Genomic DNA, 17,743 nt, shown 5'->3' on the forward strand with positions numbered 1-17,743 from the left:
TTCCTTTCCTCTCTTTAGAAGAGGTTGATTTTACCGATTTCGGCATGACAGGACATTGTTTATCTTCCCTGCAGAAATTCACGAGTGAGATAATCAGGGAGAGAGTTTGAGGTGCCTTTGAGATATTCAATTTCAAAATCAAAAACACTTAAGATAGCTTGCCATCTAGCAAAAATTTGTTTAGATGCTAGATTCTTTACGTCCTTTTGTAAAATGTCTTTTGCAGATTTGCAATCAACACGGATTAAAAACTTTTGATTTAATAAATCAGATTGAAATTTTGAAATACAAAAAACAATTGCTAAAACTTCTTTTTTGACAGTGGAATACTTTTGCTGTGCTGGATTCCAATGTTTTGAAGTGTATGCAATGATATGCTCTTTGTCTGAGACTCTTTGTTTAAGAATGCCACCATAACCTATGTCAGAGGCATCAGTTTCAACAATTTTGAAAGCCTGAGGATTGGAAAGATAAAGACAAGGAAGTTCCTTTACCTTAGATTTGACCTGTTTGACTACGTCAGTATGAACATCAGTCCAGGGAGGAGGGTCTTTTTTAAGACGATTATGGAGAGGCTTGATTAGATTATTAAGCTGAGGAAAGAAGTCAGCTACATAATTTAAACAACCAAGAAATCTTTGTAATTGAGTTTTATCAATAATTTGATTGGGAAATTTGTCAGCAAATTCAATAGCTCTACAAATTGGAGTAATAGTCCCTTGATAAATAGTATGACCGAGGAACCTGATTTTTGTTTGAAATAGATTGATCTTTGATTTAGAAAGAGCTAAACCACTTTTCTTAATTACATCTACAAAAATATGAAGATGTTTAAAATGTTGATCAATAGATTGAGAAAAGACAAGAACATCATCAATGTAGACAATAGTGAAAGTTGAGTATGGATTGAAGATATCATTCATGATTCTCTGAAATTCAGAGGGAGCATTCAGTCCAAAAGGCATTACCTTCCATTCGTATTGACCAAATGGAACAGTAAAAGCTGTCTTGTAACATTCATTGTCATTGAGCTGGATTTGCCAAAACCCAGATTTCATGTCAAATTTAGAAAAGATTTTTGCCGAATACAAACGATTGAGAAGATCTTTCTTATTTGGAATCGGATACCGAATCCATTGAAGAGCTTGATTAAGAGGTTTGTAATTGGTAACTAACCGTGGAGTTCCACGCTCAATTTCAGATTGCTTATTGACATAGAAGGCAGAACAAGACCAAGGACTCTTGCTTTTCCTGATGAGACCTTTAGCAATGAGATCAGCAATTTCTTTTTGACAAAAGACAAGAAGTTCACCACTCATTTGAATAGGACGAGCTTTGGTTGGGATTTGCCTTTCATTAAAATCCTTTTCATAGGGAAGATCTACGATATGTTTTTTCCTTTGCCAAAAAGCATTCGGAAGATCAGAACAGATTGTATTTTGGATTTGTTCAAGCAAAACTTTGATCTTTTGTTGAACTTCAGGCTGCTTTAACTGATTTTCAATATTCTTAAAAGAAATTTCTTCTTTAAGGAAATTGATTTGTTTTTGTTTGTAATGGATAAAATTCAAATCTCTTATGATGGGTTTCTTAAGAAATTTAAAAACAATTGGTTTGTCCAAATGATAAGTAATTATACCCTCATCTGTGATAGTTAGAGGAAAAAGAGATTTGATGAACGGAGTTCCAAGAATAACTCCATTTTTTAGGTTTTTAACAAGGAGAAACGGTGTTTCAACTTTTAAATTATCATTTTCAATGATTGCTTTCGGAAGTTTATAATTAACCTGAAGTTTTGAACCACTAGCAGTACTAAGCCGTTCAGAAGTCTTTTCAAAATATTTAGTAGGAATTAGACCTTCTTGAATGCAGTTTGAATCTGCCCCTGTGTCAAACAGAGCTTCAATTTCAAGGTCAAAATTACCTACATTGAGTTTGATTGGGATATAGAATTTTTGAATTGTTAATTGATTAATTAATCCTAAAAATATCAATACTATGGTTCATTATGATGAATCTCCTGAGTCAGATAACAAATCTGAAATTAAAATTAATCCTATAACTGGTATTAATAATTGGAGAAACCCTTCCAAACTTTATTACCAAAAAGCAACTGCTCCTGATCTTCTACTTGAAGAAAAGAATGCAAGTTTCAAAAGTTTTAATGGTAACAACGTCTATGAATGGAACATAGATGGTCAATCAGAGTATAACATACTCAATATAATGCACCATATGACTATGGTTGCAACTGCCTATCAAACTTCTCATAATTGTTCTGAAGCAATTATAGTCAATTATAGCAATTATAATCAATTAACAATTCAAAAATTCTATATCCCAATCAAACTCAATGTAGGTAATTTTGACCTTGAAATTGAAGCTCTGTTTGACACAGGGGCAGATTCAAACTGCATTCAAGAAGGTCTAATTCCTACTAAATATTTTGAAAAGACTTCTGAACGGCTTAGTACTGCTAGTGGTTCAAAACTTCAGGTTAATTATAAACTTCCGAAAGCAATCATTGAAAATGATAATTTAAAAGTTGAAACACCGTTTCTCCTTGTTAAGGGAATATATATATATATATATATATATATTTACTTATAATTAATGTAATGTTACATATACTATATTTCAATAATTTAATCAATATTACTTTCAATTTATTTATTTTCAATTCAATCCCCCCAATTATTTTTTCTATTTGTACAGAAAGGGATCAAGAAAGATGTTTTGTTCTATTAATTATTTTATTGGTTCTTGAAAAATTATTGCGCTATTCAAAGGTGTGAAATTTCAATTTTTATAAAACGACAACATATAAAAAATTAAGAGTGTGGTTGAATTATAATTTGTAGAGTAATCAGCATTTTCTAGGTGAGGGCAAAATAACACAAAATTGAATTAAACTACACTTAAAAAAATTAATTTTTAAAAATCAATTATTGTACTAAACTATTTTTAAAAAACCAGTTGAGTTAATGAACTTGTTTATGAAAACCAGTTTAAGAATCAGTTTTTTTTCTTCTTATCTTTTTTTTTTCTCTCTATTTTTTTCTTCTTTATTTTGTTTCTTCTTTAATCTTTATTTTTATTACTTTATTTCTTTAGTTTTTTCTTTTTCTTTTCTTTTTTTTCTCTTATTTTTAACTTTATTTTTTATTTTTCTGTCTATTTTTTTTTAAATTTGTGATACTATTTATATTTATATTTTTTTATTTTTAATCAATGTTTTCATATTTTTCATTCAAGTTAATAACTAGTTCAAAAATTAATTTTAGGAGAGTGAAAAAGAACAACAAAAAATATTACACTTAAAAAATTATTTTTTAAAAACTAGTCCTTGAACTGAATTGTTTTTAAAATCTAGTTCTTGAACTGAAAATCATTTCATGAACTAAATCGGTTTTTTTCTCATCTTTTTATTTTTTTTCCTCTCTATTTTTATTCTCTTATTTATTTATTTACTGTCTTCTATTTTTTCTTTATTTTTTTCATTTATTTATTTAGTTTTTTTTTTCTCTTAAGTATTTTTAGTTATCATTTTTTATTTGTTATTTTAATTATTTATTATTTTTTAAATTTTCTATATATATATATATTCTTCAATATTTTTGTAATTTTTATTTTGATTCAGAATTAAATATAAAAATCAATTCAAAACTTATTCTGAACTGAATCGAATTGGTTATGAATCAGTTCACACTAATAAATCGATTAATTTCTCGGAACTGATTTATTTTCGGTAAAGAAAACCAAACCAAACTTAACCATGCATACCCCTAACCATTTTCTTCTGGCATCAAAACTCTTGCAGATTATGTTCACAGCAAGAGTGTCATGCTTGGAATTTATTCAGATGCATGGTCCACAGACTTGGCCAAACATCTAAACAAATTATTTCCATGTTCTTTTTCAACTCTTTTTTACCAAGCTTTATGTTGGTTAATTTTGGCAGGTATTTTACTTTTAGTTAACAATTGCTTGGTTCACAAATGCCTCGTTTACTAGGTCATGAGTTTCAAGATGCCGAGACTTTTGCCCGGTATTAAACATTGTGTTCATTTCTTAGTCTTTCTTCCTGGCATCTACGTACAATATCAACTGCTACTAAACAAATGACTATTTAGCTTTATTTACATGGTAATATTAGAAAATATTTTTCTCATGTTATACACTTATCGAGATTCGAGTCAGTATATTTTTTTCTTTTATTTTTTTTTTAGTCGTGGAACTCACCTAATTATTAAGATAATATTATTTCATGTAACATTGAAAAAACATCACCCATTAATATTTTGAAGTAGGATAAATGTAACAATGACATTGATCAAAACCCTCGGTTAGACAGTCTAAAGTATATTTGGAAGGGTTAGGAAATTTGAATGAGTAAGAAAATTTTGTGAAACGGGGAAAAAAGACACTATAATGTTTGGTAGGATGGAAAAATAAAATTATCCAGGAGAGTGAGGTGAGTAAAATAAGTTAGCTATATTTGGTAAGAGTAAAATAAAAAAATGGATGCCAACATTTTTTTGTTGGGCAGGATGTTTTACACATCATAGCTCCATAAAATTTGTCCATTGAAAGTATGGTAAAAAAAGTTGCTGGCAGCAAGGGAAAACATCCTGGATAAATTTAATTTTCACTTTACCAAAATATTCTGTTTTCTCACCGTACAATGGTGACGAAGACGCACAACAGAGGCACATTTCATCTTCAAAGGATACTATTGCTGTGTTAGTTTGTTGATGAACATCGTGATGTTATCTTCTCCATCACGGTGGGTGGATTTATTGCTGAGCATTCGAGTATTTGTTTATTAAGTTATTTTTGTATTTCACTTCAGTTCAAATGTTTACGATCATGACAGTGTTTCCTGTGAAGATTGTTATTGTTCAATGTTTAGTTTAAGAGTTATAGTTTATTAATAGGGAGTTATTATGATATAGTTTTTCCACGTGAGTGAGATAAATATGTGGGGTCTATAATTTAAAACAGACGAAAAAAAAAAGCTGGCACAAAATTTAAGGAGTGTATGACAGAAGATAGCTATATTCAACTACATAAGAAAAATATTTCTCTTATTAATAATTATGCATTGTTTTTCTCAGACGATTCAGTATTGGTGCGTTAATGTTTAACAATACTGCGTTAATAATTATGATATAATTTACGATCTCCTCCGGCCCCAGTACCAGATCAAATAACAGAGGTTAAGCAAAATGATAGCAGACAAACAAACGAAAAAAAAAAAGGGAGAGGGACAAAGCTAAGGTGAAATAACTTTTTATTCAGCGGTGAACTTCAATTTTCAAACTATGGGATAACTCGGTAATTATGTCAATTTTGCTATCAATATTTTACAATTATCCAAACATAACATCAATAAAAATTATCTAATTTTTTTGAAAATTTTTTGGCCTATCAAATATTTTTTTTAACTTACCCGACAAAAAAAATTTCCTATCATATTCTGAACAATTTTTTTTTCTGGTTAAATTTTTTTTCTCCTGTACCATACGTCCTCTAAGAATTAAAAAAGTTTCTCAAGCAGATAAAAGTATCTCTTATATATAAATTAAAATGTGTGGGATCCATATAAAGAGAAGAGAAGAAATAAATATAGACCCCTACACTTATATATATATATATATATATATATATATATATATATATAGGGGCATGTTATATTTACAATTTTTTTTGTTTACAAACTACAATATCTTCTCCCGAGAGAACACTAGGTTTCACTATGTTCTCACGGGAGAAGATAGTGTAATTTGTAAAAATTTGTCAAAAAAGTTTGTAAACTGATCCTTCTTCATATATATATATGGGAAAAATGTGTGTCATTTTAAAGGATGTAAAGTTGTGTCATTTTAAGAGAGAGAAAGAGATAGATAAAAGAGGAGAAAGAGTTGATAAAAAAATAAAAGTGTGGGTCCCACCTCTTTGTGAGAGTGGAAGAATATAAGTTGTGTCATTTAAAAGGATAAACAATTTTTCCTATATATATATAGGGGCAGGGTATTCTTATATCGGTATAAGAGTTAAAAGTCTTACACTAAATCTTGACCATTGATCCACTTATATCCAATGACTCACATTACTAAAAACTTAGAGCCCTTAGATATAACCAGCGTACTTAGGAAAAATTTGTTATGTTCGCACATATAATGGTGGGGGTTCGGGGGCAGCGTCCCCGGAATTTTTTTGTAAAGACAGTTTAGATTAATGCTTTATGCACAAGGTTATGAACTCGCTCATAATCTAGTTGTTTCCATAACAAGCCGCAAGCAATAGTCTCTAGAGATTAACTTATTTGAGAATGTCAGACCTGCAATCAATCCTCTCTTTTTAGAAAAAATGAAAAAGGGAACAAAGGATGTAAAGAGCATGAGAATGGGTACGTGACATGAGAGAAAGAATAAGTTTTCTCTCTAATCAATTTGCGTTGTTATATTATTTTAATTATTACGTTTCTAACTAATATAAGAGTAAATACTCTTTTTGGTCTCTAACAAAAAATTCGGTCCTCACTTTAGTCCCTTACAAAAAAAATTTAGTGACCTGGAACCTATGAAATTCAAAGTGGACACATTTTAGTCTTTTTGATCTACTAATGTGGGTCTTTTTTGAATTTGTGAGGATCACGATTTTAACTAAATTGATCCACTTTGAATTTCTTAGGAACCTCAAGACTAATTTTTTTTTATAAGGGACCATATTTTTTGTTAAGGACTTAAAATGATATTTACTCCTAATATAAATATTTGAACGAAGAGACAAATAAGAATCTGCAACAAAAGAAAAAGAAAAACTAAAATCACGATGTTTATGTCCGCACTTGGGGACATTTGCCTCTACCCTGGGTCCGCCTCTAGATATAAGTGACATCAACGAACAAAATTGAGAGTGTAACTTATACTGATATAAAATCATCGTAACCAATATATATAAGAGATAAAATTATCTCCTACTGTTATAAAAAAAAAATAAAATTATCTCCTACAAATAAAAATCATTAACCTAATTAAGAAATCCATCAAATCCTCATTTCCCACGAGCTCCAATTTAAAATTTGGGCTTATTTATTAAATAAAAGCAACCATTAGAAAATTGCATCCTCGTTTTCCTCGCGCAGCAGCTGCGATACTTCACGGGCTGACATGATAGGTACATTTGGATATGAATTTTTTCCACTAAATAATCAAGTTACTTCTTTTAAACATGGGAAAACATTTTTTTATGTTATAGGAGAGTTATTTTTTCTTACTAGTGATTCTTCGATTTTCGTACAATATTTTTTTTACTTTTTTATTTTTTATTAGATGTGGGTCCCACAAAAAATGTGTCTACAACATGAGAAAATTTTCTCCTACCGTACGAGAAAATTGAAACCCTTTAAATATATGTCATATTAGTTATTAACTAAGGGATATGATATTGTGACACACAAATAATGTTACGCATAATGTTACGAACACATCTTAACCGTTGATTTCCGCCAATCAACGACTATCATATTATTTATCTTAACCGTTGATTTCCACCAATCAACGGTTATTATTTCCGTTCCACATCTTTTCTAATAAAAATTATGTTTAAATACTTTTAATTCTATGTTTTGTCATTCAAAGTAAAACATAAGAATAGTTTTATTTTTTATAGATTCATCGAAAATCGTGATATTTTTTTTTTGTTTTTGTAAATAACAAGGCTCATTACATGTGTGTCTACAACATAAGAGTTCTTTTATTATGTAACATGAGATTAGATGAACCCTTAAATCGTTTGGTCAAGAATTTTAGAGATTAATTCAACTAACAAGATATATATTTAAAAATTATTTTTTGATTAAATGCTTGTTTAGGCATCTTGAGTGTAATTTTATAATTTTTTTTTTTTTTTGATAAACATGATGGGCAAAGCCCCAAAGAAGCAACACTAAAAGTCAGAAATACAAACAAGAAGCAGGAAGGAAAAAACCAGAAAAACAGAAAGCTAAAAAGCAAAAGAGCATCCAACACAGAGCCTTCTCAAGGAGGGGAGCTGGAGAAGCCCGGGTCCAAGTGTAATTTTATAATTTAATGACTAATATAACCAACTTTATATTTAAAAAATTTAATTAATTTATTTAATCAATTTGTATAATTTTTATTTGGAAAAATTCTGAAAATTTTATAAAATTGATATATTAAAAATTACATAGTAAATTTTTAATAATTAATTTTAAGTTATTTATTTATATGAATAAGATGTTTGAAAAGGTACATTAGGAAAAACCAATAATTTCTTATGGTTGTTTTCCTTTTATGTTAACTCAACGTACAAATTATAATAAGTTATATCACTCTATTCAACAAAAAACAAAAAAAGTTCTATCACTCTGTGTGATTATTCATTTTATTGAAATCGAAGGCGCTCTTGCAGTAATACTATCATTTTTATGTTCCACTGTACTAAGATCGAAATTTAGGTTCTTGGGTCAAAAAAATAAAAATATTTTTTTTAAATTTTTTTTGTTCATCGATTTATTCATTAGTCGACTAATCCTAACTCTAAAGTTCTTCTTTTTTATGGATAGTAGATTAAAGATCCATGGGATGCAGTTGTAGAGACTTGTTTTGCAACTCGCTCGACATTGTTGCAGAAGTCGTTGCCGATGACTGAATAGCAATCTCTTGCACGACCCACACGATTCCACCAATTTAGGTAACGATTCTCGCCACTTACCAATGTTCTCTATAATTCCATCAATTGTACAATGGTTCCTCGTTTCTGATATCACTGGCGATGAAAAAACTTACGACAAATATATTTATATTAAGATACGGAGCTGGATCATGAAATTAAAAATAAAATAAAAATTTCCAAGATACGGAACCGGATCCTGGTAGAAATAAGTGTTGCTGCACATTTTCTGATCTGCAGCAACAGAGAGCTATTAAAGCCTTGTACAATTTCTATAACCAATGTTTTACAATAGGGAGTACTTTTTTTTTAAGTAGTAGGAGAGAAATCTATTTCCTACCGAAACAAATGAAGTGAAATCCATTAATTTAAAAAGAAAAGAAAAGAACAAATGGCACATCATTTAGGGGCTGTTTGGAGCACCTGATAAAGAAAATAAGATAGGATAACTTATCATATCCTATTTTTATCTCTTGTTTGATGAGTCAATAGGATATGATTATTGTCTTATTTTATCTTATCAAATACATGATTTTTTATCCTATGGGGAGAGTTAAGTTAGGATTCAACAAGATAAAATATCAATATTGGATACCCAGTACCCAATATATCCCACGCTACCCAATATATTTGTATTTATTGTATTATATTTTGTTTTTTGTTTTTGTTTTTCTTTCTACATAATTTTATCATATTGCTAATGAGGTGCTCATCAAACACATGACATGATATAGACTTATCAGCCTCATATCATATCATATCACACCCTTATCCTATATTGTCCACCAAACGAGCCCTTAAGATGAGTACAATATGATAGAATAATTTGATGTAGCATTAGAATATAATTTTCATTTATATTCAGTGTTTCACTTAGGAGGCGTTTGGTAGAGGAGAAATTTTTTTTTTATCGGAGAATCTCAATTTTCAAAAATATATTTTTTATATTCTGTTTACGATAATATTCAAAAATTAAAAATTTAGAAAAATTTGATTTTCCGAAAATCCTACTAAATGACACGTACCAAACACAAACTAAAGAAAGACGTTGGAAAATATATTCAGTGCTTCACTTAAACTATAGAGTTGCCAATTTTTTTTTACCTGATTATTACCTCAACACTAGGAATTAGTGTCATAAGTATGTGGAGAAGAGATAAATGGTAAAAAAAAAAAAACATTAATACCGTTGGCATTAGCCATCACCAATTCAATCACCGCCATTCCCATTTGGCTATGAGGATGAGGTTAGCCCGAGCGATTTTGACTTGAAAGGTGCAAAATAGGATTTGGCAAGCCTGATGGAAAATCAACCAAATGTTTGCTTATGGAGTGGGGCAACGAAATGAAACAAATAATTTACAATCACAATAATGTACATATATAAACAAAAAAAAATGGCTCTTATTATTATTATTATTTTAAAAATAAAAAAGTAAAGAAAGACGTTTGGAGACTTAATAATATGATTAATTATTTTGCTAAATAAAGTAAAGTAGCAGATTCATGAGCATATGAGAATGGCACAGTCCTTGATCGCTGCGACACTGAGCCAGCAAGTGTTTAAAAGGGGCGTTAGCGTCGTGTCCACTCCCTCTTCTTCCGCTTCTGCTTTTAGATCTCGTTCTTTTTCGTTCCTTCTTTTCTCTCAGAGAAGCCGCAAGAACCCTCTCACCGCGTCTTTGTCTTTCTCTTCTCAAACCGCCATGGGTGAAACTCCTGTTGCCGCCGATTCAGGCATGGACGCCGTTCAACGCCGCCTCATGTTCGAAGACGAGTCTGTTCCTCCATCTTAATTTCATTTTTATTTATTTATTTATTTTCGCAATTCCTAGCATATGTTTCTGTAATTTCTCTCACTTTTCTTGTGCTTTCACTGTGTTGATTGATTGTATTTTTGTGTATCTTTGTTGAGCAAAATGATAATGTTCTCTTCCCGATCACCTAATTTATTGGCGTTGGATTGGAGTTTGAACTTTGATGCATGGTGCTTGTTTTTCGTTTGATTTATGATTTAGCTTTAATTGCTATGGTTAGGGTGTGTTATTTGATTGAAACAGGGAATTTGTTACTCCGTTTATGTTTTCTCCGCATTCACTATGACTGTTCTGGGAAAGAGTTGATTAAATTTTTTCCTTCGTCTCTGCTCTGTCTTCCTCCCGTTTCTGTTTTCCATGCTAACCAAGCTAGTCAAAGGAGAAAACCGCTTTTAGGGCGCTAGTGGTTTTTAAAGCATAGGCGCTATAAAGTGTATGCCGCAGTGAATGAAGGTGCAAGCCTTTTTAGGGAAAAAAAAGTTAATCATTTGACTATTGTGCATTGAGTACTCTTGTAGCAGCATTACCCTTGCATTTTGTAACTGTTTCCTAAAGACTGTTTCCATTATTCAAAGCAGTACCCTTACATCGAGTACTCCGTCACCTCACCTCGCCTTCTTATTGATTACTCAACTCAAGCATAACGTAAAATATTAAAATGTTCAATTTACAAACCCAAAGCTGCTTGTTGCTAAGAGTTCCTAAGACCAACAACTTTTTTTGTTTTGTTTAGCATTCTGACTTTCTTATCAATTAGCTTTTTAGTATTTCAAATCTTTGCAATTTGCTGTTATAAAAGTCAAAATGGCCCTATGAATTAGGCAAGCAATTAAGCAATTACTTTCCTCCAATCTTTCTGTCATTCTCTCCTTTCTCTCTCTCTCTCTCTCTTCTCTGTTTTTTCTCCGTGAAATTCTTGCTCACTCTACCATTACCCTTAACAACTTGTGCTTTCATTGACTCTTACCGTTCTCTAGAGTATGAGGCTCAATTGCAATCAATGCAACAGCTAGCCAGCACAACAGCCACTGCCATCTAACAATTACGTTGCGATTTCCTGAACTTTCAAATCAACCAATTAACAATAGAAAATCTCATGACATTATTGGACAAGCATGACCAATGCCTCTTTGCCACCCTCCAACAGGAGCTACCAGCACTACCACCATCGCTGACAGATCTAGCATTGGGCATTCTTGGCAACGTTCTGCACAAGTCCAAACCTCCGGACAATGTGCCAACGCACAGATTTCTCTCTGCTTCGCATTCCTGTGTTTTTCCTCAAGTGACCCGATCATATGACTTTTCAATGTGTAGCATTATTTTTAATATCATAAAATACAGCAAGAGGATCGATGATTGCTGAACGTCATGCATCTAAATGCACTTGCGGTTATTTGGTACCAATGTCTAGAGGCTGATAACCTTGGGACACATTTGTATGTGACATTTGTCGCTGCTTTGGTCCCTCCAAGTATGAGGATACCACCTTCTTTGCCAAGCTTTCTTAGACCGATTTCGTCCTCGATTACCAAGCTACTTTTGTAAACCTTGTCAGCTAGGTCTGTGGACCCTGGTATCTCTCAACAACATTTACGCAGCTTGAAACTCCGAGTGTGCTTGGTAGTCCAAGCTCATCGGCATATGGACTTGCATGCTCATTGGCATATGGACTTGCATGATGCATTCGCATTGGCGTGAGCAGCTCCTAAAAACCTGGCCGTTTTAGCCGCTGTGCTTAGCAACAACGAGCTTGGAAGGTTCGTGCCGCCTCCTGTAACGTCCGGCCGTTTGCAGGATCAATGAATGTCCCCACACACTAACACAAGACTTTTCAGCGTGCTTTGTCCTCACTCACACATTTCGTTTTCCCAGGAGATCATCCATCCCAGAATTGCTCCAAATCAAGCACACTTAACTATGGAGTTCTTTCGTTATGGGCTACCGAAAAACATAATAGTTAATTGAGCTGCAATAGCACTGTGAACCGCACCGTATGCGTGCTGTGGTGCCTCGCCAAGAAAAAGCACCGCGCCGCACCAGAATACAATAGCGGCCATTATGGTCGCATTTGTGGCCAAATCGCGGCCATAAGGCAAAATGTTAATTTTGTCCTCAATTTAAATGTGTAACAGAGAAATTTTAGGGGTTTTTTATTCTATATGCCTCTCTCTGCGTCTCTCTCTCTGTCATTTCTGCTATCAAAAGTGTTTCTTTTTGTCATTATTTTTCATCTGTCTATTCCGCTATTTTCGCAACCGCAACCCGCTATAGCGTTTTTGGGGGTTGGCCGCAATAGGCCACAATCCGCACTTGATAACTTTGCCGAAAAGTATATGCATTTTGTTAGTATAGGTAGTACCTATTAATTCTTATAAGCTATCCCCAACTGTTGAGTCCCATATCTGCACAGTCTCTGGAATCCTTCTTTTTCAGGTGTTGATGCGATTCATTCATGTACCCCCGTTGGAAGCCTTCCAGGAGCCACTTCTTGTCTGTGCCCTTTTGCACTATGCCCTTTCGCACCAGAGATCACTCCCCGCCCTCGTCAACGCTCGGATGTTACATGCCCATCAGCTTCCACCTGGTTCGTCCTCGAACCACGCCGTACTGAGACAGAGGCCCTGCTCTGTTACTACTTGTAATGCCCGGCCGCTTGCAGGATCAATGATTGTCCCCACACACTAACACGAGACTTTTCAGCGTGCTTTGTCCTCACTCACACTCCCTGGGAAAACTATGAAATTTTTTCGTTATGGGCTACCGAAAAGTAGATGCATCTTATTAGTATAGGTAGTACCTATTAATTCTTATAAAATATCTTCAACTATAAAGTCCCATACCCGTACAGTCTTTGGAATGTCTCTTTTTCGGGTGTTGATTCAATTCATTCATGTACCCTCTGCTGGAAACCTGCCAGGAGCCGTTCCTTGTCTGTGCCCTTTCGTATCGGCGATCACTCTCCGCCCTCGTCAGCGCCTAAGATGTTACACCTCCCAATCCCTTGTCATATGGCTTTGTATCAAACGTCCGATAATCAAAGAGATTCAAGCGTGACACGACAAAAGACTATAGGTCAACTATGATGAGAAGTTTGTCCGCGGGTATCTATATAAAGGCTACTCAACCCTTTTATATTTGGAGGGTCTTTGTGTTGTGGAGGACAACTCGCTATTGTCCGAGCTTGTTGAACTAGAACCACTTGCCTATTCACCGGCCGCTCGCTATTCTAAACCAACGGGTTATCATGCGAGGTTCTTATCAAGTCTCAAAGGTGTTGATTTAGTGGTAGGATTTTGTGTCATGGAGTCTCTACTCTCTAGTTGGGGAGATGAGCAAGCATTGAATATTACTCGACTTGAGGACAAATAATGTCTTAATGGGGGAAAAGATGTTATGCACCATGGTCTTCACGTGGTATGAATTAGCATTCTCTAGATTCCATTAATAAAAAAATGGGTTGGTATCAATTAATCCCAATTAGTATCATCACTTATCATTTGTATGCTTCTATTATTAAAATATTGGTACCAGTTAGTCCATATTACTATATTAGGACCAATTACCTTTTTAGTATTTGAAATCCTTGTGATAGAAGTGTCAATGGCTGTATGGAGTAGGCAAGCAATTACTTTCTTCCCATCTTTCTCTCTCTCTCCTCTCTCTCTCTCTCTCTCTCTCCCTTATCTAACTTTTCTCTGTGCAGTTCTGCCAATTCTACAATTACCCTTAACATATAATAACTTCTGCTAATGCATCATTTATTTCTTCGTCTTGCCTGGGATTGGTAATTGTTTGGTTTTGGAACTTCTGCAGATGCATTTTAGTGGATGAGAATGACCGTGTGGTTGGTCATGAATCCAAATACAATTGTAAGTGGACTTTCCATTTTGAAATCTTATTTAATTTGTGATTGCAAGGGCTCACATTGTTTGGCATTAAAATAATTGTCGCAAAATATTTGTACTTTGACACCTTATAGTTCGTCTTTTCTGAAGAATATATGCTTTTCTGATTTATTGTGTTTGTAAAAGTTGATGTTATGATATAGCTGGGGTTTACTATCATTAAATTTTCTAACTAATACGATGATTTGAGAAAAAAAAAATGATTAAATATGTCAACTTTGTGGTTCATCTCTTAATATTGTAATGTCCATGTTTAGAAACCTCTTGCTGTGACTACAAGGGGTAATATCCCATACCAAAACAAAAAAAAAGGGTAATATCTTAATTTTTATACTGTATAGATTGCTTTGTAATAATTATATTTTAACAGTTATTTTATGATTGATTTACCAACTATCCAGTATTTTTTGCATATACACACACACACTATAGCTTACTCGTATCCCCTCCTAAATCTTTTTAAAATTGCCATATCGGCGTATAATTTTTATGGGATACAATCCTCATCATACATTTAGAGGTTGTTTACAAAGTTGTCCATTATTTCGTGTGAACAATCATCAATGAGAAATGTAATTAAATTAATCATTTATAATGTATTGCTGTATTAGTATTAGTCACTAATTTTAATGCGAATAAACTGCTAAATACTATGATGCGCCTGAAAGAGTTGCAAATTAAAATTTTATATATACCATATAGTAGTAGTAGATTTTGAGCAAATGTGAGCATGAATTAAAATGCAAAATACCAGTGCACCTGTGGATTTTGACTTCCTGAAGCAAAAATACTGGCCTTGTGAGATTTGGAATGTTTCATTTAGATCTCAATTTTTCTTTTTTCTGTTCTTGTTATTGTGCTCTTCCCTCTGCATACTGACCTGGTTAATTCATTTTTTTGAGCTTCAATTTTATAGGTCACTTGATGGAAAAGATTGAGTCTGAAAATTTGCTGCATAGAGCTTTTAGTGTATTCCTGTTCAACTCAAAGTATGAGTTGCTTCTTCAGGTATGTATTATTATTTTTTAAATATTTTGCTGGCCTCATAAGCATGGTGGAGGGTTAGACCCGTTGTTATTCATATGTTCCAGATGGTCCCTTTTTAGTCCTTTTCCCCTTCCTTTCCCCCTCTTCTTCTTTTCCCTTTCTTTTTTTACTTATATATATATATTTACTATTCTATTTATTTATTTTTATTTTATTTTTCTTTTTTCAACTTTTTTGTATCTTTTATTTGAGTTCATCTACCACCGACCCCAATTAATTTGGGATAAAGGTGTTGTTGATGTTGATGTTGATTTTGCTGGCCTCATAAGCATGTAGTTTGCATCTTGTTTTAATGTGAACCTATTGATTTTCAAAGCGTCAAGCAGAATTGAAAACACCTCTTTTATCGCATCACATCTTTATCCTTGTGGATCAAACTTCTATACATCTAGTAGTTATCATCGGGATCTTTATTTCATATTGTTGTTTCAGTGTTTACTCATGATTAGAAAGTTGTATATCTGCATGCAAATCACAAGGTTTTTTCTGTTATAAAGATCCAGTGCTCCATATATGAAGGGGAAATAGCATTTTGCCGTTAACAACTTCAATCCTGCCCTTTTACAAGTGATTTTGTGGTCTATTCTCAGTAGGCCAATAAGAGAAAAAGCAAATAAAGAAAATTCCAAGTCTTCACCAAACAAATAATTGTGTAACAAGGTCATAGCATTAACATTCATTGTGTTACTAGTTGTGATTAATTTTTATATTCTGATAACACCTTCATTATTACTTGTACATTGAATTATTAAAGTTTAATATCCCTCTTGTTTAAATTGTTAGTTAATCTAAATTCATCTATTTCTTTTCCTCTATAATTTTCTGGATGATTATTCGGTGGAAATTTCTCAGTGTTGCATGCCTGGTTTCATGTCTTAGTCTCTTAGGTTTTAGTTAGGTGTGTTGACTGAGATTCTGTGTTCTTCATATGATGAAGCAACGATCTGCAACAAAGGTAACATTCCCTCTGGTGTGGACAAACACCTGCTGCAGCCATCCACTGTACCGTGAATCTGAGCTTATAGAGGAGAATGCCCTCGGTATATACTGGGTACCTTGTTAAAAAGACTATAATCTACTTTGTCATTGCTGCTTTTTATTAATTTTTCTTCCTCCTTGTATTACCAGGAGTAAGAAATGCAGCTCAGAGGAAGCTTTTGGATGAGCTTGGTATTCCTGCTGAAGATATACCCGTAGATCAGTTCACCCCATTGGGTCGCATGCTTTACAAGGCACCTTCTGATGGCAAATGGGGAGAGCATGAACGTAAGACAATTTAATTGGTTTCAAGTATTACATCAAGCTGATTTTGTTCTGTATGTATCCAACTAGGATTAATTCACGATACTTTAGATAATTCAAACCTAAATCAGGATATGCGCCATTATTTGGATTGGATTATTTTTATTTTAGCCGCATAGGTGCGTAATCTGCTGGCATGGTTGCTGCTTAATTCTAACAGGATGTTTTCTTGAGATAGTATTGACAACTTTTCTTTTTCCTTTCCTTGATTGTAGTGGATTATCTGTTGTTTATTGTCCGGGATGTTAACTTTCATCCAAATCCTGATGAAGTGGCTGATGTCAAATATGTGAACCGTGATCAGTTGAAGGAGCTGTTGAGGAAAGCTGATGCGGGTGAGGAAGGTTTGAAGCTGTCCCCTTGGTTCAGACTAGTTGTGGACAATTTCTTATTCAAGTGGTGGGAACATGTTGAGCGAGGAACTCTCGGGGAGGTCGCTGACATGAAAACCATTCACAAGTTGACATAAAATCAAGAGAGCTTGCAGCATCGTAATGAGGGGTAGCTATATTTTAAGCAAATAAAATTGGACCTGATTGAGCAGTGTTGAATGTTAATCTTGTCTGTTATTTTGATAATAGCCAAAACATTAATGTCCGGGTGTATCATATAACCAGCAGAAATTTTATTGTCAAATTTAGCATTTTGGGATGCGTGCGAGTGCTCAATGATGGAACTCTCTTAATTACTCTCGTGACTGGAACAGTGGATTTACTATTTTTTGAAGAGACAATGATAAGGGATCTTTATTTCCGGAATTGTGGATCAGTAAAATCCCATGATCACGTGTAGAGGTACAGAACTATAGATCCAGATTGAAATCCTCTTTGCCACACGTCCACACCGAAGCATGAGTTATAGGGAGCGGACCAGTGAGTAGTCAGTAGTGAGTAGTGAGTAGTTCCACCAACCCTACTCTGCCTAATAGAAGAAAAGCACTTGTGGAAGTGGTCTTTCCATAGTTGACGT

The 17,743-nt window shown here is 33.4% G+C and overlaps 1 protein-coding gene across 1 annotated transcript; it reads left to right on the forward strand.

Annotated features, from left to right (window-relative positions):
• Window positions 1-10,133: 10,133 nt before the first annotated feature.
• LOC133301729 (isopentenyl-diphosphate Delta-isomerase I) lies at window positions 10,134-17,459 on the forward strand. The gene is made up of 6 exons (XM_061501409.1): window positions 10,134-10,477; window positions 14,334-14,389; window positions 15,342-15,433; window positions 16,410-16,512; window positions 16,601-16,738; window positions 16,990-17,459. The coding sequence occupies exons 1-6, from the start codon at window positions 10,215-10,217 to the stop codon at window positions 17,241-17,243; spliced, it is 906 nt and encodes a 301-aa protein (XP_061357393.1). The 5' UTR covers window positions 10,134-10,214; the 3' UTR covers window positions 17,244-17,459.
• Window positions 17,460-17,743: the final 284 nt, after the last annotated feature.

Source organism: Gastrolobium bilobum, unplaced genomic scaffold (genome assembly GCF_033153095.1).
Source record: "Gastrolobium bilobum isolate Gb01-03AN ecotype WA unplaced genomic scaffold, APGP_CSIRO_Gbil_v1 utg17158, whole genome shotgun sequence".
NCBI lineage: Eukaryota > Viridiplantae > Streptophyta > Magnoliopsida > Fabales > Fabaceae > Gastrolobium > Gastrolobium bilobum.